Source organism: Bos mutus, chromosome 8 (genome assembly GCF_027580195.1).
Source record: "Bos mutus isolate GX-2022 chromosome 8, NWIPB_WYAK_1.1, whole genome shotgun sequence".
Lineage (NCBI taxonomy): Eukaryota > Metazoa > Chordata > Mammalia > Artiodactyla > Bovidae > Bos > Bos mutus.
In genome coordinates, this window is record NC_091624.1 from 89,995,706 (window position 1) to 90,015,243 (window position 19,538).

The window sequence follows — 19,538 nt, forward strand, 5'->3', positions numbered from 1 at the left end:
TGAATGAAAGTGAAAAGTGAAAGTGAAGTCGCTCCCCTAGGCAGTTCTAATACTTAGGAAGGGTGGGGAAGTTCTATGATAGAATATCAGGATGCCAATATGGGAGGATGGTAATGGTGATGTTGGTGTAAAGTGGGCCAGTAAGAGCAAGCCCATATTGATTAGCAATGTCTTCCCTGGATGTCAATAGGTGGAATGATAAAAATTTCATTATTACTTGCTATCTTAGTACTAGAATATGAATTGCCTGTCAAGGCAGTTGAATATTACCTTGAAAAACTGATAGAACCCTGACTGTCTTTTCCATTAAGGAACACACTCATGACTTTCCTGCTTTATTTTTTATTTTATTTTTTACTTTCCTACTTTAAATTGTCTTTTGGTTTAAAAGCAATATGATATTTTCTTACAATTAAAGGCATTAAGTGCATATTTTAAGTGTGTAATTAATAATAGCATGTTTAAAGAATGGTCTAGATGACCCTCCCCAACACTTTACCATAGAAATGTGAAGTATTTTTGAAAGTTTTAACACAATTGCTACCTATAAGTAGTTATAGATAAGAAATTCATTAGGGTTTCTTTGGATGATAATATGTCAAAATATGATATATAGAATCCAAATTTGCATGTCTAAATAAACAGATATATGTTAAGATTCTGAACGTGAGTCAGGTCCCTTAAATACTTATCCACTGTTTGCTGCAGCCCTAAGGCCCTAAAATAAGGTATCTTTCAGGTGTGGGTAATATTTGCAGCTTGTTTGTGCTTTCTCATTAATTTTGACCGTGCTACCAATCTAAGCTGGAGAAGGAAATGACAACTCATTCCAGTTTTCTTGCCTGGAAAATCCAAAGGGCAGGGGAGCCTGGCAGGCTATACAATCCATGGCGTCGCAAAAAGTCGGACACGACTGAGCGACTGAGCACACACACCATCTTAAACACTTCATCTGGGAAAAGGAAAGAAACGGAGAACTCCATGTTCAAATCTTCAGATCGTAGGAGGAGCTAGGAACTGGGGAAAGAACTTCAAATCTTGCTTAATTTACGAAGGACAAAGAGGCATGGGGAAGGAGAGAAGATTATCTTTCAAAAAAAAAATACATTGAGGAATTCATGGAGAAGCAAGTGGGAGAAAAGAGCTTTTGTGTGTGTGTGAAGGGGCAATTTCTTGTGTCTCCCACCGCCCCTCCTGCCAGACGGTCAGGTCCCGCCGCGGCCCTCCCTCCCCAGTTTCAGCCCTTGGCCAGTAGATTCAGTGGGCGGGGTAGCCTCTGCAGTCTTGCCTTCTCTTGCTTCCGAAGGCGAAGGAGCGCGGAGAGCACCGCATTAACTTAGCGCCCTGGGACTTTAAGAGGCTCAGTGGGCTTCTGCGCCTCTTAGAGTCTCCAGCTCTGGGAAGCGGTTGTCCCCAAGTTCATCGCGGGAATTGTGTCAGACTTTGTCGGTGTGGAGGTGGTAGGCAGAGGGACCAAGGCGGACCCTCTCGGCTCCCGCATCCCACAGGGTTAGCTACGGATTGAGCACACTTCTGTTGCGACTCCTCCCTCACCAGACACTTCTCGGAAATGGAGCAGTCACAGTGTGGCAGTAGAGACCGCAGCCGCAGCGGCCCACTCCACCTGGCCCCGGGACTGGTGGTCGCGGCCCCTCCGCCCCCGTCTCCGGCGTTACCGGTACCCCCGGGGATACCTGTTCCTCCAACTTTCCTGCGCCCGTCCAGCCTCTTTCTGAGGGCAGCCTCCAGCGCGGGAAGCGGAGGTTGCCCGCCGCCTGCCGAACTGGAAAGGGGGGTGGGCGCTGTGGCCGGTGGCTACCCACGGACACCCAAGTGCGCCCGTTGTCGCAACCACGGAGTGGTGTCAGCCCTCAAGGGCCACAAGCGCTTCTGTCGCTGGCGGGACTGCGCGTGTGCCAAGTGCACCCTGATCGCCGAACGCCAGCGTGTCATGGCCGCACAGGTGGCGCTGCGCAGACAGCAGGCCCAAGAGGAGAGCGAGGCTCGGGGGCTGCAAAGGCTTCTGTACCCTGGACCCTCAGGGCCAGGGGGTCGGTCATCCGGAGGCAGCAGCAGAACGGAGACTTCCCAGACGACCTCGAGCGGCCCTGCGACGGTGACTGCTCTGGGACTGAGTGCCTCGAGACAGGCTAGTGGTCTGGCGACCCCTGTTTTCGAAATTTTCCAGCCAGATTATATAGAGGAAAAACAAGGTGAGTAGATCTCACATTTGCTCTTTGCAAAATAAAAATGGTTGTTTTGGAGGAGGAAAAAAAATCTTTGAAATAAGCAGCCATGGCATGGAGGAGGGCGAGAAGGAACTTGAAGCATTTAGGTTCTGGGAAACTGCTTAGAGACTTATCACATTCGCTTCCTTAGGGCTTTCTGTCCCCTTAGATGATAGGATAAATGAAAAAATGAAGTGCCAGTGATCAGTTGAGGAACTCATTCTAGGAAAGCAGTTTGTGCCCAAATTTCTCTGCGAGAGGAGAAGAACTTAGAGCAAAGATTGAGTGAAAAACTTAATGAAAGAAACTGCATTTTGAGCTTGCTCTGTGTTCTTTTTAGTTGCAAAACCAGAGTTAATGGTGATCTTGCATGGAAAACTCACTTGTGGTTGGGAGTACAGTCTTTACCTGTGGGACAGATCAACTAGAAATGGGGAAGAGACTGAAATCTTCCAAAGCATTTTTACTCTTTAAAAAATTTTAAGCGTTCCACCTCTTTTCTTCAGCTGCTTTTTAGCCTCCAACAGTGTAGAAAACTCTAACATTTCAAGTTTTACCTCTTCTCATAGGAAAGAAATTTAGGTTTTCTAAATTTAGGTTTGTAAAACCATTGATATGAATTTCAAAGTCCAAGAATTTCTTATCTTTGGGGATTTTAACCTTAGAGATTTCTTATCCAATAAGTTTTAATTTTTTTCTCTTATTGACTACAAACTGCCTTTACCCTCTATGTCAGGTAAAAAGATTTCTTTTTTTGACTAGGGTTATCCCAAATTAACCTTTCATGCTAACATAAATCTTACTGTATTTTAGCAAATTTCATAATTCTACAGTAGGTCATTCTTGCACGAAAATGTCATTTTGGTGTTTTTGTATAAATCCAAGATAGGTTGAGTCATATGAAATTAAAATATAATGATGTATTAAGTTATTAATTAGAAAACCTCTCTGAATTGTGAAAATTGCAGCTCTTAACAGATCACAGCATTTACTTTTGAAAAAAGACTCTACTTAAATAAGACATATATGATTTTGTTTTCACCGATGTCACTTTTTGTCCATGTTCTAGTTTGTGTCAGTGGACAAAATGTAGTTTAAACATTTCTCATCAAAAATCAAGGAGGGCTGAAGAATAAAGTTGTTAGGCAAAACTGCTCTAAAAAGAAGCAAAAATTAAAATTCTGCAAACTAAATTGACAATGAGATCTGACTGTCAACCTTCTGCTAGGCATTGACTTATGTGATTTTTTTTGAGAGGGTGATGTTTATAGATCATTTATTTTATTTTATTGTTTGCCTCAGTTGACCTCTTTTTTTTGAAAAGACACTTCTAAATTGACTACCTTCTCTTATACAATATCCATGAACTGTAGTAAACTAGTGTATTTATTCATTAAACAAACAGTGGTTCAGAGGTGAATAAGATTTTCCTACACAAAAGAATATTATAATCAAAAGAAGGAAAATTATATGTGTCCTAAAACTGCAGTATAATACATAGCATTCAATGATAAAAACCAGCTATAGGAGTTGAGAGAAAAGAGATGACATAACAATATTGCAGTATTTTAAAGACGCTTATTTTCTAGACAGTCTGATGCCATCAGTATTTCATTACATTGTATTGTGTTTTATGCATAAATTACTATAGAGATGAAAATTACTATAGAGATGAAACTGTGATACCTTACATGTTCAAGGGGTCATATGTAGTGAGTCATATTTATAAATAAAATGGAGTGGCAGACCAAGGCCGATCTATCTCTATATCATTAGATGACATTTATTGTTTTATTTAAAGGTGAAAATTCTAGAGTCTTTGTGATTTTGCAGAAGCAAAAAAAAAAAGACTTTTTTTTGTCATGTTTGACGTAATGACAGCATTTTCATTCTCAGTGTGTTAAATTGTACACATTTAATTTTATAAAGCAAACTGTAGATATTTGCTTAGAATATAGGACTGCTCTTTGAGAAAACATAGGAGCATTGCAAATCATTGCTATATGTGTTTTGTTAGTTCATAAATCTTGTTCGAAAAGAAAGTTTGACAATAAAACCGAATACCTCATTGACAGTTTACACTTTCTAATGGAAATAGAGAAACTCCATCTATAGATTAAGAGTAAATGTAAATCAAAATAAAAATATTTATTATTGTTTTCCTGGCATTAGCCTTGCAAAAAGTATTGAAAGATAGTCTTGTTTTATTAATATTCATATGCTCAACATATTGAGATAGAAAATCAGATTTTTCTGTGAAACTGTTTTCGGAACATTTCCCTTAATAATGAAAGGGAGTTGTGAGTTAAGGCAAATGACTAATATTTTCTACAAGATACTTTGAAAGTATATGCAGATTCCAATTGTGAAAAGAGTGCTGTAAATTATTTTCTTTTAGAAACAATTTGATTATAAACTCATTTACTGATATTCCCTAGAGATTTAATGAGAAAGTCCATATTTTACAGAGGATTATGAAAAATATCACACAAGCTATTGTGTCTCACACAAGCTCTGATATGATTTGAGATTGGTATAGCAGTTGTCATTATTGGTTTAGATTTGAAAGGAAATGAAAAATTCTGCTATTTTTTCACATTATTCAGGAACCTTATTTGGAACCTGAAATGTGAGTGAAAAACCAGTTTTTGAAATTTAGCATTAGTGATTAAATAGAATATTCATTTTAATAGTAAGATTGTTCTTTTTTTCTGATTTCTTATCTAAACAATTGTTTTATTTAGTGCTTTTTGCATATTGTCACTGTGGGAAAAAAGCCCTCATGTGAATAACAACAAAACTTGGGTAAAATTTATGAAAATTTTGAATCGCTAAATGGGGCAAATAATGTAAAATATTGGTGTTAACAGTTTTAGGGTAACAATAGACTTTACTTTCTGATTCCTAAATAACTACAGCATTTGTATATTATAGAACTTTGTGATCCTGAAATGACATGATAAATTGCATTTTCCCACTATTGCAACACTTGCATTTTCAGATGATATTTAAAAATTTTTGTTCATTAACATCTTTTACAGTGAATAATAAGTATTATTAATATACTATGAGTAAACAAGTTATTTTATCCAGCATTAATTATAGGTGGGCAGTACTTTGTTCTTGGACATTTTCCCTTTATTTCATTCCTTTTTTTCCTCTTCCCAGGACAAAAGGAGAGTAAATGTGACTCATGCCAGAGTGGACAAGAAGAACTGGGGTCTAAATCCCATCAGTTTACCCTGAGATCATCTCCTAAGTCTAATGATGTCACTGGAAAACAAAACATCAGGTCATCTATTTCAGAAAACCCAAACAAGGATGATAGCATTCAGTCTCTTCATCCTGGGGAGCAGTCAGGAGGGGAAGAGAGTCCCAGGTCCCTGTCATCCTCTGATTTGGAATCAGGAAATGAAAGTGAGTGGGCCAAAGACTTCACTGATTCTACAGCCAGCCATCCCACTGTGTCCTCTAGACCAAGAGATCCTCTTGATATCCTTACCAAGATTTTCCCAAGTTACAGACGCAGCAGGCTAGAAGGCATTCTGCAGTTCTGCAAAGGGGATGTTGTCCAAGCTATTGAAGAGATCCTAAATGGAAAAGAACACAAACCAGACACCAGGGACCTAGCAAATTCAGGAGCATTGGAAAACACAGCTTTTCCGAGAGTTTCGAATTTTAGTTTAGCTGGAATTGGTTTTGGAACTCTAGGAAATAAATCAGCTTTCTCTCCCCTTCACACTTCTTCTGCTTCTTACGGAGGTGATTCAAGTCTCTATAGCTTAAATCCTAGACTAGGTATCAGTCCATTTCGACTGGCATATTCCTCTCCAGGGAGAGGGCTGTCTGGTTTCATGTCCCCCTATCTGACTCCTGGGTTGGTACCATCATTGCCTTGTAGGCCAGCTCTGGATTATGCCTTTTCAGGAATGATTAGGGATTCTTCTTACCTTCCCATCAAAGACTCAGTAACTGGTGGCAGACTGTATTCCAGGCCAAATCAGAGCAACCTGTAATGCATCTGCCTACCTCCCTTTCTGGAGTATTTCTAGAAGCATGCACTATAACCCACATACCCACATCTATTAATGTGTTCACTACGTATCAGTCTTTAAAAATGCTTTTTTTTTTACAAGCAATATAATAGATTTGAGATCTAAAGACTCTTCTTTAGCGTTTATTAAGTGAAAGAAACATTTAAACATCATGTGTGCCTTGAATAAAACCATTTCAGGAAATATTTTTACTTTAATGAATTTTCTCCCTAAGATATCGGTTGTAAATTCCCAATTTAAAACTATACTTGTTTTTAGTTCATTGAAAAAATGGAGCATATAATTATAACATACATTATGAAGCAGTCTAGGATTATATAAAATGAGCCGGAAGTAAGAATTGAAAAATTGAGGTAATTCTAAGTAGTATTCTAAACTTTTTCCTCCTTCTGCTTCTTGTACACAGGAGAGATAAAAGGTATTCAAAGTATTTTATTCACATATAAGTGATTAGTAGTTAGTAAAACTTTTGAGACATTTAAGTCCTTATTTTTTTCTGAATGCCTTGTTTTTCATTCCTATCTGCCATTGGTGATAAGTGCCATTTATAAAACATTTCTGTTTAAAGGACACTTTTTGTGAGTTAAACAAAGGTCTATGAAGTAAATCTTAGGAAATGAGAAATGCTCCATCTCCTGGCCACTATCACTAATTGCAGCTAAGTGCTGGAATGGTGTAGAAATTAGATACAAATGGTTCCTAATATTAGTATGATGTAACCATTTTTTGAAAATGATTATTTTGGATCATGCTATATTTAATTTTCATATTATAAAATGAACATCTAATGCGGATGAGGATTTAAATCTTTAGGCTTATGCTTTTATCTGGGGAAATAACCTTTTCCATATGTTTATGGCAGGACTATGGCAGCCATTCTCAAAGGTAAAAATCATTTTATTCAGAAAACTTAAATAGCTGCTCATATGAATATTAAATGACTCTAGATAGATAATGCTTAATGCATTGAGGGGATAAGAGATTTCCAAGGGGAAAAATTGTCATTAAATTTTAAAGGTTTTCTTGAGATTTTAAAATTACTTTTGTTCTCCATCTAGAGAATTTGAAAGTTATTTATTTTAGTCAGTGGGAAGTCCCTGAGAACAAAACAATTTTATGAAATTTTCTTTATTTGTCATCATTTATCTTTTAAAGGATTGGAGCTCTATTCTGTTGTTAGGAATAAATGGAAATTCAGCTGTGGTGTGAAATAGTTGATGAATTAGAGATGGTTAAAAGAATTTGACAGCAGTATTTACTAAAGATTTCTTAAATTATGTGTATGTGTGTGTGTATGTGTGTTTATATATACTTGTGTATCTTACTGTCTGTATATTATACATTTAAGCTCTGTTGGTTCTATCATCTTTAGACTTTTCCATTGAGCCAGATAAGAATATATTTCTAAAGTATATTTTACCAGCAAATATCATATTAAATAACTGCATAGAATCTGATGCTGATTTAGGATGTAAATGTGTAATAGAGTATGCATTATTTTTAATGATATGAATGTGAGAAAGCAGATCTTATAAAGATTTGATACAGTTAATATTCATTATTTATTAAAAAGGTTTTAGATTCCAAGCCTAAATCATAGTATAATGCTTGGCAAGTAGTTGATATTCAATTAATATATACTAAATGAAGGAACCATTTTGGATGGTAGATCTCTTTGAGACTGATAAAACCAAAGAACTCTGCAAAGTGGTTTACAGACATAGTTTTGAATACAATTTCTTGGGATTCTTGAATCTCCTAAATGCCATTCAGGTTAGAATACTTGGTGATTTTTAAGGTATTTCCACTATATTAATTCATTTGTTGAATGTTATTTTAAAAGTGCTAGATTCTATAGAGGATACCGAATGTAAAATGTGCTCTCAAAGAAGTTACATTATACAATAGAGATCTGATACAACAACATAAGAGCGCTAGAGTTGCTGGATTCTTTACGTGGATTATGTGATGATGTGCATGTATCCATTTGCCTTTTGAACTGGGGAGAACATCCATTAGGGACAGTTTTCAAATTTTAAAAACTGTTTTATAATTTTAAAACTTAAATTAATTTACATAGTACTTTATACATTTCCTACCCTTTACAATAAGTTTAAAACTCAAACAATCTTACAGAACATTTTGTCCAACCACTAACCTGAATGTGAGGAGATTGAGGTTTGGCAATAGTATTGCCCATCCTTATGTTAAGATAGTATTGCCAGTTGTTAGGAGTGGAAGTTACTTTACCAGTTTCAATTAGACTATAAAGTCTGAGGAAGGATTCATGCCTGTTTGTCCACTCACAGCTTCCTAGAGTTTCTGGGACATAAATAGGTGCTCAAGTTTTCCACTGACTGAAGTAAATGAAAGATAAAAATACTAGTTTATTCAACAACTATTTATTAAGCACCTACTTTGTGCCAGGCATTGTGCTAGATGAGAGGATAAAGAGGTGCCAAGATATGAGACCTGCCCTCAAGCTGCTCACAGACTGTTACCCATGTATACAAAACCAACCCACCAACCAGTGGTGGCAGTATTTGACAGTGTTGCTACATCAGTGAGTTCTGTGTAATCTTGAGGTTTATGCTCATCCATGCAGCTTGAGGTATGAACTCCTAAATCACTAATTAAGGATGGGAAGGAAGAAGGAGAATACCTATTTCCATGTTGATTCCTCTGATTCAATGCATAGGCCTCATGGTGTAAGCTGTCATCTAGCTATTCTGTGAAAATGGATTAGAGTTAGGGGAACAACTGAAGAGCAAGTGAGTAAAATCTGCTATTTTTCCCTTCAACTTCTGCTGAAACAAAAAGATGCTGGGGATTTTAAGACCTTCCCTTCTAGAGATTCCTATCTGTGAACTTGGAACTAAAAAAATTATTTACAAAGTGACCTATCCATTCAACTGTTTTTTAAAATGCATGTTCCTTAGACATTTATTTGTCTTTGAAATTAAAAAGCCTTCAGAATACAAGAGAAGCTTATGTACTGTGTAAATAGAATTATGCTGGCAAGCACAAGAGGAGATGAAGCATCATCAGCTTCATAAAGTCAAAGGTCTACTCAGGGCAGCCTGATTCTTAAGCATAGATGCTCATCCTTTAGGAGAAAGGATCTCACTCAGATTCATTCTTCCCATCCCCACACATCTCCAAATAATCTCATTATTGATGCCTGCACTGCAAAGCTATACCTTTAATTATTTGGCATCATGTCCTGTAAAATGTAAGCTGTTTTGATGTAATACTTCAGAGCAACTGTGCCAAACATAAAAATACCCTTTGTTGGTTTTTGCTTACTAAATATTTCTCAAATGAGAAAAATTCATTGTCATTTCCCCTTTCTGAACTCCATGCTAATGATGAGGGGTTCAGGGGAAAATAGGATGACAAGTATAAGAACTATAGAGATGTCTGTTTCTCATTTTTACCTAATTGGTAATTTAAAAAATGGCATTTTAATTTCTCAAGACTGTGTCACAGTATCCGTAAGTTAAAATGACCACATGACGTTGTCTCATGAGAACATTAATAGTTTTAAAATAGGTACACAAATGTGGTCTTTTCAAAACATCTGTGTCAAAATGTTTTTTAAAAATATCCAATGTTAACATCCATCCTAGCAACAAGTTCAGTAAACAATGGACTAGACGTTTATAGTTAGCAGGAAATATAAAGAGAGTTGAGCAAGTGTGCCAAAGATTGTTGACTAGAAAAATCTGAGTCAAGCAGCAAATGTTTTAGAATCCTGTCCTTGACCTTTTATAAAACTTCTGACAGATGAAGAAATAAAGATATACAATTCATTGTTATCTTATTCATGGACCACACTCATCTGTGAACGGCAGCTGATTTTTCAGTTGACAGAATCAAATTTTAAATGATTGATTCTTAGACTGTAATTCCTATTGCAGTGAATTGATATAGCATTCAAGATCTTAGGGTTAAAAAAATCAACTGTACACACATAGATAAGAAGAAAGAGAGACCTGAGTTTGCAACAAGTTTTTGAGAAAAAAAGTAATGTTATTTATTGGTAGATTTACTGTGAGATTACCATGTAACATGGCTGTTCTAAAAGTTCAGTTGATATTTAGGTTACATTAATAGGAAAAATGTATGTAGAAGGAGGGAGATGATGGTGCCATGTACTCTGAAATATGAGTTCTTCAGATATTAGCTTAAGTAATGTGTTCAGTTCTGAGTGCCATATACGAAGAGTGATTCTAAAACTTGGGATATAAGCAAAGAGGCATAAGATACTAAATGACTATGGTGGCAATGTAGGGTTCTATAAGAAATATTTTTAAAAGTAGGAGAAATGAAAATGTTTAAAGAACTAGCATATAACAAAAATGACTATAAGGTGAATAGAAGGCAAAAGTTACATAGAGAATTTAGAGGAACATGAAGGATACTGTAACTGCATTTAATCCACTTCTAGTGAACCTGGAACCCCAAAGGCAGACATCACTAGAGAAATAAACAATGTTCGGTCCAGTTTGTTTGTTGCTGTTTGATTGTTGATTTCATAGGTGAGCCATTCTTTTTTTTAAATTTTATTTTATTTTTAAACTTTACAATATTGTATTAGTTTTGCCAAATATTGAAATGAATCTGCCACAGGTATACATATATTATTGTACATGTTTTTTTGTTTTTTTTGATTCTTTTGCGGGATATATGGAGTAAATGAGCAGCAAATGAGTTTTATGTTTATGCTACATTTATCAGTCAGTATTCAACCAGGAAAAGAGTACCAGTAGGGAGTTATTTTATATTATAAAATATAAAGTTATTTTATAAATTAGGGAGGTATTTTAGAAATTCGACTGAATACGTACATAAGGAGCTGGGAAGATAAAGTTTGGTAGAGGGAAATAGGCAGATCAGAGAGTTACTAACTAATCTGCCAAGTGTTGGTGTGGGTAGACAAATGGTCCTTTCAAGAGAAGTAGAAATTTTCAGGAAATCTGTGAGATCTAGCATGTCAAGTCACTCAGATGGTTCCAAGGAAAGGTGTTGTGAAGGAGGTATAAAGGAAGTTAATGACTCTGCACAGCTTCTAATACTGTAGGTCTGGAAGCAGGTACCAGGTGATGGACCTGCAACTACAGTTGATCAGCAAATCCAGCAGTCCAGTGCACCCCTTGTCAGTATGGCGTTCATACTCACTTTTACTAACCATATTTACTTCCCAATAAAGGTAAAACGTGATTCATTATTTCACCTAAAATTGATTCTTTGTTCAATGAAAACATATATGTCCCTTCATAAGAGAGGATACAAAGTGATTTACCCATGTTTGAGGGATGCTCATTCCTCTTCTGTCTGAGTCAGAACCCCCCTTGAATATCCTATCATTCTGAGGTATTGTTATAACCACTGTTAGTAAATCTTATGTTACAATAAGGAAATGGGGGACACTTAGAAGCAAGGAAGAAATAAATGCTCCTATCAGTGCCCTCATGTTTTCAACTAGTCATGAAATCAGTAATATTTATAACTTTGCCCATTCTCCATTTCATATTCTCTCTACTCTGCTAGTGTGTAAGTCAGTTGTGTTTCCTTATTTGTTGAGATTACCCAAATCTTTATTCCTGTCTGTTGTTATAGTCCTGTCTTTATTGGGTTGTTCTAGCTTTCCATTAACTTTTACCACAGAATATGGGAAGACTAAGCGATACTCTGGAGGATCTCCTGCATTCTGGAAATATTTTCCTCACCCTTTCTTGTGTCAGTGTTATGAGGTGCCCAGAGTAGCCAGTGGTAGTCTTAGGTTCCAGCACAATGCTGTATTCTTTGGTGGAATCATTTCTGCTTTTGGAAGTACAACTTCTAAACCCCCAAGAAGTTATAGGGAAAGGAAATGAAAATGTTGCTTTTGCATCATTATTGTTAATGTGAGAGGAGCTGTTTCCATATCTGTCCTATGGTTCCTAAACTCCTAAATTCTGAGTATAGGAAAAATATCACTACATATTTATAGCTTATTCAAAGCATTTCTTGCATCCTAGATGACATTATTTCAGCCCCATAAAGTGCTGTCACCAGCTGGTGCCATAACTGAGTCTTCCAAAGGCCATTCCATAATTTTATTAGGCCAGCTGTTTCAGGATGAGGGGAACATAATGACACTAGAGAAGTGCATGAGACTGAGACCAATGTTGCACTTCACTTGCTATAAAATTGTTTTTTGTCTTTTTTTTTTTGTCATAAGCAATGTTGTATGGAATACTGTGTAGATGAGTATGGCATTCTGTAAGCCCACAGATGGTGATTTAAGCAGAAACACTAGGGCAGGAAAGGCAAAACCATGTCTTTTCCAGCGAGAACAAAGAGAGCTACTCCTTCAATGATGGGAGTGATTCAGTGTAACAAACTTGCTACCAGGTGTCTGGCTAGTTCCCCAGGGAATGGCCATTTTAGGGTTCAGTGTTGATCTTTGCTCTTGGCAGGTTGGGTACTCAGCAATGACTTTAGCCAAATTGGCCTTGATGAGTAGAAATCCATTTTGCTAAGCCTATATATAAGCTCCATATTTCTATGTAATTATTGTCTTCATGAGCCAATTGAGCAATGATGGGAATAAAAGAATGGGAAAAGAATGAGTTACCTTGTGTATATGTTTATTAAGGTCTCTTCTTCTAAGGTTGCTGTTTGGTGAGTATTTGTTTGGGACAAAAATGTTCTCTTATTCATACCCATTTGGAGAGGTCTTTCCACATACATCTGTAGATCATATTTCTTCATGTTTCTTCCAAGTTTCTGGCCATCCAGCCAAACTGTTAGTCACTGCTCATGACTCATTCTAGATTTATACCTCTATTCACCTCTACTTCCAGGCAGTATGAAAGCTTGAAGTTCTTCCCATGGAAAAGCTTTTTTTTTTTTTTTTCACCACTTTCAGGGTCTTTCAGGGCCACACGTGCAGTGCAGCTGTCCACTTCAGCTACTGTCACGATAGTGTGGGGAATTGTTTGATTAAAGATCACATTGTGCTTTCTCATTCTGTTTTCATAGACAACTTCACATTACAGAAAAAGAGAGGAGGCAGTATGGCAGGAGTACGTGAACCATGGATGTTTGAGCCACTTTTTGTGCAACTTATTTGTGACTTCAAAACTTGTGGAGAAAAGCCTAACTATTACTTCCACTTGATGGAATACTGCTACAGCGAGCTTTTGGGGCAGACAACATCCTATTCATTAGGAGTGTTTCAGGGCACATCATTATTTAATGACCAGTAGTAAGTGTTTGCATTCAGGCAGGACCCAGTAATGTGTTAGAAGCTATTTCTCAGTTGAGAATAATCTGCTGAGAAAGTATAACTTTTCTCCAAAATCCCAAAGAGATATACTATGTTTTATCTGTAAGGTTTTGCTTTAGGTTCCTTTAGGATCCCCAACTGTCATAGGCACTTCAAGCATGTGAACCAAGTGGCAAGACAGATTGAATAGAAGCTTGGTTCTGTTGTAGAACCTCCTTTTGATCTGGACCCCAAATTGACAGCCTTTTGGGTAATTTGGTACACAGGTTAAAGTAAGATGGCCAAATCATTTATTTTTTGCAACCCAAATTTAGAGATCCACTTCTCAGAGATAGCAGGTATCAGATGCAGAAACACATTCACCATTTGATAAGAGAAATTTTGACAGGCACCAGACCACTGATGCCTAGAAACTTCACATATGTAATGTATCTCTCATTTTCTGTGGTGTTTATTCTTCCATTCTCTGGTATGCATATACCTTAATAAGATATTTAATGTGTATACTACCTTTTGCTCATCAGGTCAAATCAGCATGATATTATTTATATTGTTGGCTTGCTTGATGTCCTGTAGAATAGAGAAGCAAACAAGTTCCTAGTGGACTAAACTATAGAAAATGGCTGGAGGGTTGGTAGAGCCCTAAGAAGTTTACTGCTGTTTCTGGTGACTTTAACAACTCCAGAGAAAAACTATTTTTGAGATCAATAGCTCAAACTGGAGAAAAGGGGCAGTATTGATTTGCTCCAACAAAGCAAACACATCTGGAAATATAGCTGCAGTTGTAGTAATCACCTAATTTTGTAATAGTGTACTCTCATTCCTCAAGATCCATCTGCCTTATCTATAGGCCAAATAGATGAATTGAAAGGGGATGTGCTAGAATCCTTTAAACTTCTGGTGGGGATACAAACCTTGGCAATCTCTCCAGGATGTTTGTTTCACTACTTCAGTGGGAGTGTAAGTTCTAAAGATCTCCATTTGAAATTTCCTATTTAATCATCCTCAATACACAGGAAGCCTAATTGTTGTAGGTCAGGGATCCAATTTGGGGATTCTCCCAGTTGCTAGATATGTCTTGACCAATTGTGCTTTTTAGAGTTGAGGAAATAAACACTGGGTAAATGGGTACATATTGGACCAACTGTAAGACTGGTTTGAAACAAAATGTCAGTAATGATTAGATCTCATTCCTCTTCCTTAAACCTTATCTAGCCTGGTGGATCATAGTAGCAGTTTAGCTTACAAGGGAATAGCCATTATCCAATAAACACTGAAAAAATTATTATTTATCTTTTCCCAGGGTATAGTCACCTGGTAAATTAGCTCATGTCCTCTTGGATTAAGCTAGGAGAAAGATTTATAGTTTAAGTTATTAGAGGTACAGCAGAGTCACTACTCAAGGGGATCATCCTAAGTTTTCATAACAGGTTCAAGATTAGACATTTGTTGAAGAGCCATGAGTGTCCATTATGGTGATTCAAGAAAGAGTTTCATCAGAGTTAGTGCTTTCCCACATATACAAATAAAGTATGACTTTACCATATTTCCCACATATTTCAGTCCTAAAAATATGATTGAGTAGTCAATGCCAAAATCTCTGCAGGCCAAATCTATCTGTTGCTTCAGCTCAATGTTGTTTTTTTAAAAAATAATATTCATACTCATCCATCGGTGCCTGAAAGACATGTGTGCTCTGTGTTGTTTAGTGGAGTGTTCTGTATATGTCAATCAGATACTGTTGGTTGGTTGTGTTGTCTAGTTCTTCTTTATTCCTCCTTTATTATTATTCTGATAATCACATGAATTGCTGAGAGTGGGGTGTTAAAATTGCCAGCCATAATTGTGTTCTTTGCTCTCAGTTTTAGCAAAATATACACACACAACACATATAATTTTACCTCCATGTAGAAAATATTACTATTAGTAAATTAAATAATCGGGAATAATATAATTTGGTGACTGATGAAATGCTGAGTTTTTGTCATTTTCAGGTTTTCAAAACCAAAGCAGATGCTTTGGTTCATATATTATGATTTTATTCTTTGATTTAAAAATTTGTTTTCTAACATACTCTTAATACTTTCAAAAATATAAGGATAAATTAAGTCTTATAATTTTTAATCCTTGTAGTCTTTATAGACAAATGTAGAAACCTATGATTATTTCCATGGGTGGAACACACTGGGAGTTTTATTACAGTAAGATTACTTTGACTTAAAAATGGTATGTCTTAACATCTTGTCAAAAAGCAATTATGAATTCACAGTTTAAACCATTTTACCCTTCTTGTTGAATATACATAGCAGTGATAGATTTAAAATACAGTTATTTAGAAATTAAAAAGACATAGCCTTGCTCAAAGACAAGATAAGTATCTCAAGAGATAAGAAATAGAGCAGGATCTGACAATAAATAGAGGGCTGGACTAATTTCCCAGCATTATCTTCTGTTCATGGGTAGTGGAATTAAAAAAAAAAAAAGATGAGTGCTGCTAAGTCACTTCAGTCATGTCCGACTCTGTGTGACCCCATGGACGGCAGCCCTCCAGGCTCCACCGTCCCTGGGATTCTCCAGGCAAGAACACTGGGGTGGGTTGCCATTTCCTTCTCCAGTGCATGAAAGTGAAAAGTGAAAGTGAAGTCGCTCAGTCATGTCCGACTCTTAGCGACCCCATGGACTGCAGCCCACCAGGCTCCTCCGTCCATGGGATTTTCCAGGCAAGGGTACTGGAATAGGGTGCCATTGCCTTCTCCGAAAGATGAATGAGACTTTGGAAATGTGGTTTATATTCAGTTCAGTTTAGTTCAGTCGCTCAGTCGTGTCCGACTCTTTGCGACCCCATGAATCATAACATGCCAGGCCTCCCTGTCCATCACCATCTCCCGGAGTTCACTCAAACTCACGTCCATTGAGTTGGTGATGCCATCCAGCCATCTCATCCTCTGTCGTCCCCTTTTCCTCCTGCCCCCAATCCCTCCCAGCATCACAGTCTTTTCCAATGAGTCAACTCTTCCCATGAGGTGGCCAAAGTACTGGAGTTTCAGCTTTAGTGTCATTCCTTCCAAAGAACACCCAGGACTGATATCCTTTAGAATGGACTGGTTGGATCTCCTTGCAGTCCAAGGGATTCTCAAGAGTCTTCTCCAACACCACAGTTCAAAAGCATCAATTCTTCAGCACTCAGCTTTCTTCACAGTCCAACTCTCACATCCATACATGACCACTGGAAAAACCATAGCCTTGACTAGACGGACCTTTGTTGGCAAAGTAATGTCTCTGCTTTTCAATATGCTATCTAAGTTGGTCATAACTTTCCTTCCAAGGAGTAAGCGTCTTTTAATTTCATGGCTGAGAAAGGCTGCCGTGCTTTCCTAGAGTTGTACCTAGGTTGAGCTGATAGAAAAGAGAAAATAATCATGTAACTAGGATCTAGATCATGCTCTGTTATGGCTTTTGATATAACTCCAATACTAATGTGAAACAGGATCCTTGAGGTGCCAGTGTAATGCATGATTCTTGTCTGGAGACCCTAGAATGCAGTGTAGGCAAGCACAAAACTGCTAGACAGGGAAAAATGTGAATAAAAAAGAAAAGAAAAATGAACTACCCCTAAATATAAGCATAGAAATTAAAATCCTAATGCACATGAGGAAATATACTTCCAAGACAGATAGCCATTTCAAGAAACAATAGAGATATGAGCATATATCTATGATATTCAAGTAATAGGAAGATTTATAGATGACTATATATTTAGGTAAATATTTGTAGATGACCTTATAGATTTAAGTAAAGATTTGTAGATGACTTTATAGATTTAAAGGCCCCAAAGATATAAAAGTAGAATAGTTAAAAAGAAATTAATTCATGAAACAAATTCAGATTGATATGTATTTCTGTGGAACAGTTGGATATGGTAAAAACCAATAAAAATATTTGGGATAAAAAGTATTGAGAAGATAATTCATTGTAAAATTATACTAAAAATTCATCTGGAACCTAGCATTGAGAGAAAGAGATGAAAAAACTAAATGGTTATTTAAAATGTTGATAGGAAATAGATTGAGAGGCTCTAACATATGTCCTGTGGGAGTTCTAGGAGTAGAGAATTATGCAATAATAACTAAAATATTTTTAGTTGTGCAGTAGTTGGAAAAAAAGGAAAATAAGTTAAAAATATGTCAATAAATATTATAAGTGACTATATATCTACTTTTTTAAAAAATTAAAAGAATTGTGGACGTTAGGTCTCGGCAACAACTATGTAGAAATTATTGGTGGAGGAATGGATATTTGTAGGACTCTCCAACCCACGGAGTTCGCATACTTGCACTGTGCCCTTTACACCTTCCTCAGAGTCAACTCTGTAAGGACTTGTTTTTAAAGTTTCCACTTGAGGGCGCTGACTACTGTGGGAAGTGAAATACCACAGACATCCAGTTACACAAGGAGCCTTTTTCCAGAACTTGACTTAATTTGTACCATGTTTCCAGTGTGTTCCAGTGACAGCTGTCCTTATTGATCAGTACCCCAGGCAGATGCCGTCTTTACCTATGCTGAGTACTTTACATTAGACATTTCATTACATTGCATTAATCTTCTCAAATATCTTGAGAAGAATACTTATCCCAATTTTATAAGTGAGCAAACAACCTGAAAAAGCTTAAGTAATACTCCCAAGTTATGCTAACTAGTGTGTGGTATAAAACTCAAACTTCAGCCTAGATTAGTGTAACCACAAAACTAATTTACATTCTTCCATGTTTTCTGCCTCTCTAAGGTGTGTATGTGTGTATGTAAGTATATGTGTATATGTACAGAATATAAATGTAATTTTACAGTTAATGGGAAAATATATATTTAGATCATATTTTAAAAATTACATTTAGAGCATATTTTAAAACAGATTCCAAATTAAATATCTTGATGAAGAAAAAAAAACAGATATAATTGTTTGCCTGTAGAGGAAATTCTGTTTTCTTACTGAATGATGCAATAAATGTGCTAAAGCAGAGACAGCATGCCCAACTGTTTTATCAGATTGGCAAGTCAGAATAAAACACCAAATTACTGTCTAGAAACAAAGCATATTTTTGTAACCAAGAGCTGTTTAAACCAAATGGAAAGCACCCTGGCCCATTTAATAAATAAGGTTTTTGCCCCCATTTCTTGTAAGATTGAGTTAGGTAAAGATTGTATTACTATTTGTATTTATAAGGGGTCAATTCTCTGAGCAGACTAAGCTACTAATTTATATAAAGTTACTCTTTCACAATATAAATAGTATGCATTATTACTTCACTTGTATGCAAATATATAAAATTTCTTCTAGGTAGCCCAGTTGATGCCATGGTCCTGGGTATGCATAGAAACACACTTCTTCCCATCTTTTTGTAGTTCATCAAGAAGCTGATTCAGCAGGTCTAAGTTGTTCAAGAGAACAAAACTATGATTATAGAGGTTGAACCCCTCCCTTACCCCTATCATTTCTAGCAGGACCTCTTCCCTCACCAGGAAGCCAGGTTGGTTTTTGGGAGCCTATACATTCCCTGCAGTACTGTTTTATTTCCTTTTTCTCTATATAGAGGTTTGTGGAGTCAGATTCCTTCTCTGGAACTTTTCCATGTTGTGTGCAGTATAACTGTGCCTGACCTAAGGACAGCTTACCTGTGTGATACAAGCAAGAGTTTGAGAGTTTGTGTGTACTCTGCTACTCCTCTAGTTTAAAAAAAAAAAATAGTACTGAACAGTGCTAATATTATGTGAAATTGTGCTTCCTTCACCTGATACATTTATCTATGAAATGCTGTATGTGAGCAAGTAGGGCAAAGAATACCAAATCAGTGACAATGAGAGTCACAGCAAAAATAAACTTTTCTTCAAAGTCTGGCATGTAACCTGTGCTCAGAACCAAAGAACCAACCAATTCACAACCTGTGGATGTATCTGCATAAATATTCCAACTGAATTGACTGC

The 19,538-nt window shown here is 36.7% G+C and overlaps 1 protein-coding gene across 1 annotated transcript; it reads left to right on the plus strand.

Moving 5' to 3' along the window:
- The first annotated feature begins 1,299 nt into the window (after nucleotides 1-1,299).
- On the plus strand, nucleotides 1,300-13,185 carry DMRTA1 (DMRT like family A1). Its single transcript, XM_005887855.2, has 2 exons — nucleotides 1,300-2,213; nucleotides 5,397-13,185. Exons 1-2 carry the CDS (start codon nucleotides 1,571-1,573, stop codon nucleotides 6,242-6,244), a joined length of 1,491 nt encoding a protein of 496 aa, XP_005887917.1. The 5' UTR covers nucleotides 1,300-1,570; the 3' UTR covers nucleotides 6,245-13,185.
- Nucleotides 13,186-19,538: the final 6,353 nt, after the last annotated feature.

Coding starts and splice junctions, on each gene's coding strand:
- DMRTA1 (XM_005887855.2), top strand. CDS start 1,571: ATGGAGCAGTCACAGTGTGGCAGTAGAGACCGCAGCCGCAGCGGCCCA. Junction 2,214..5,396: donor TTATATAGAGGAAAAACAAG/GTGAGTAGATCT, acceptor TCCTCTTCCCAG/GACAAAAGGAGAGTAAATGT.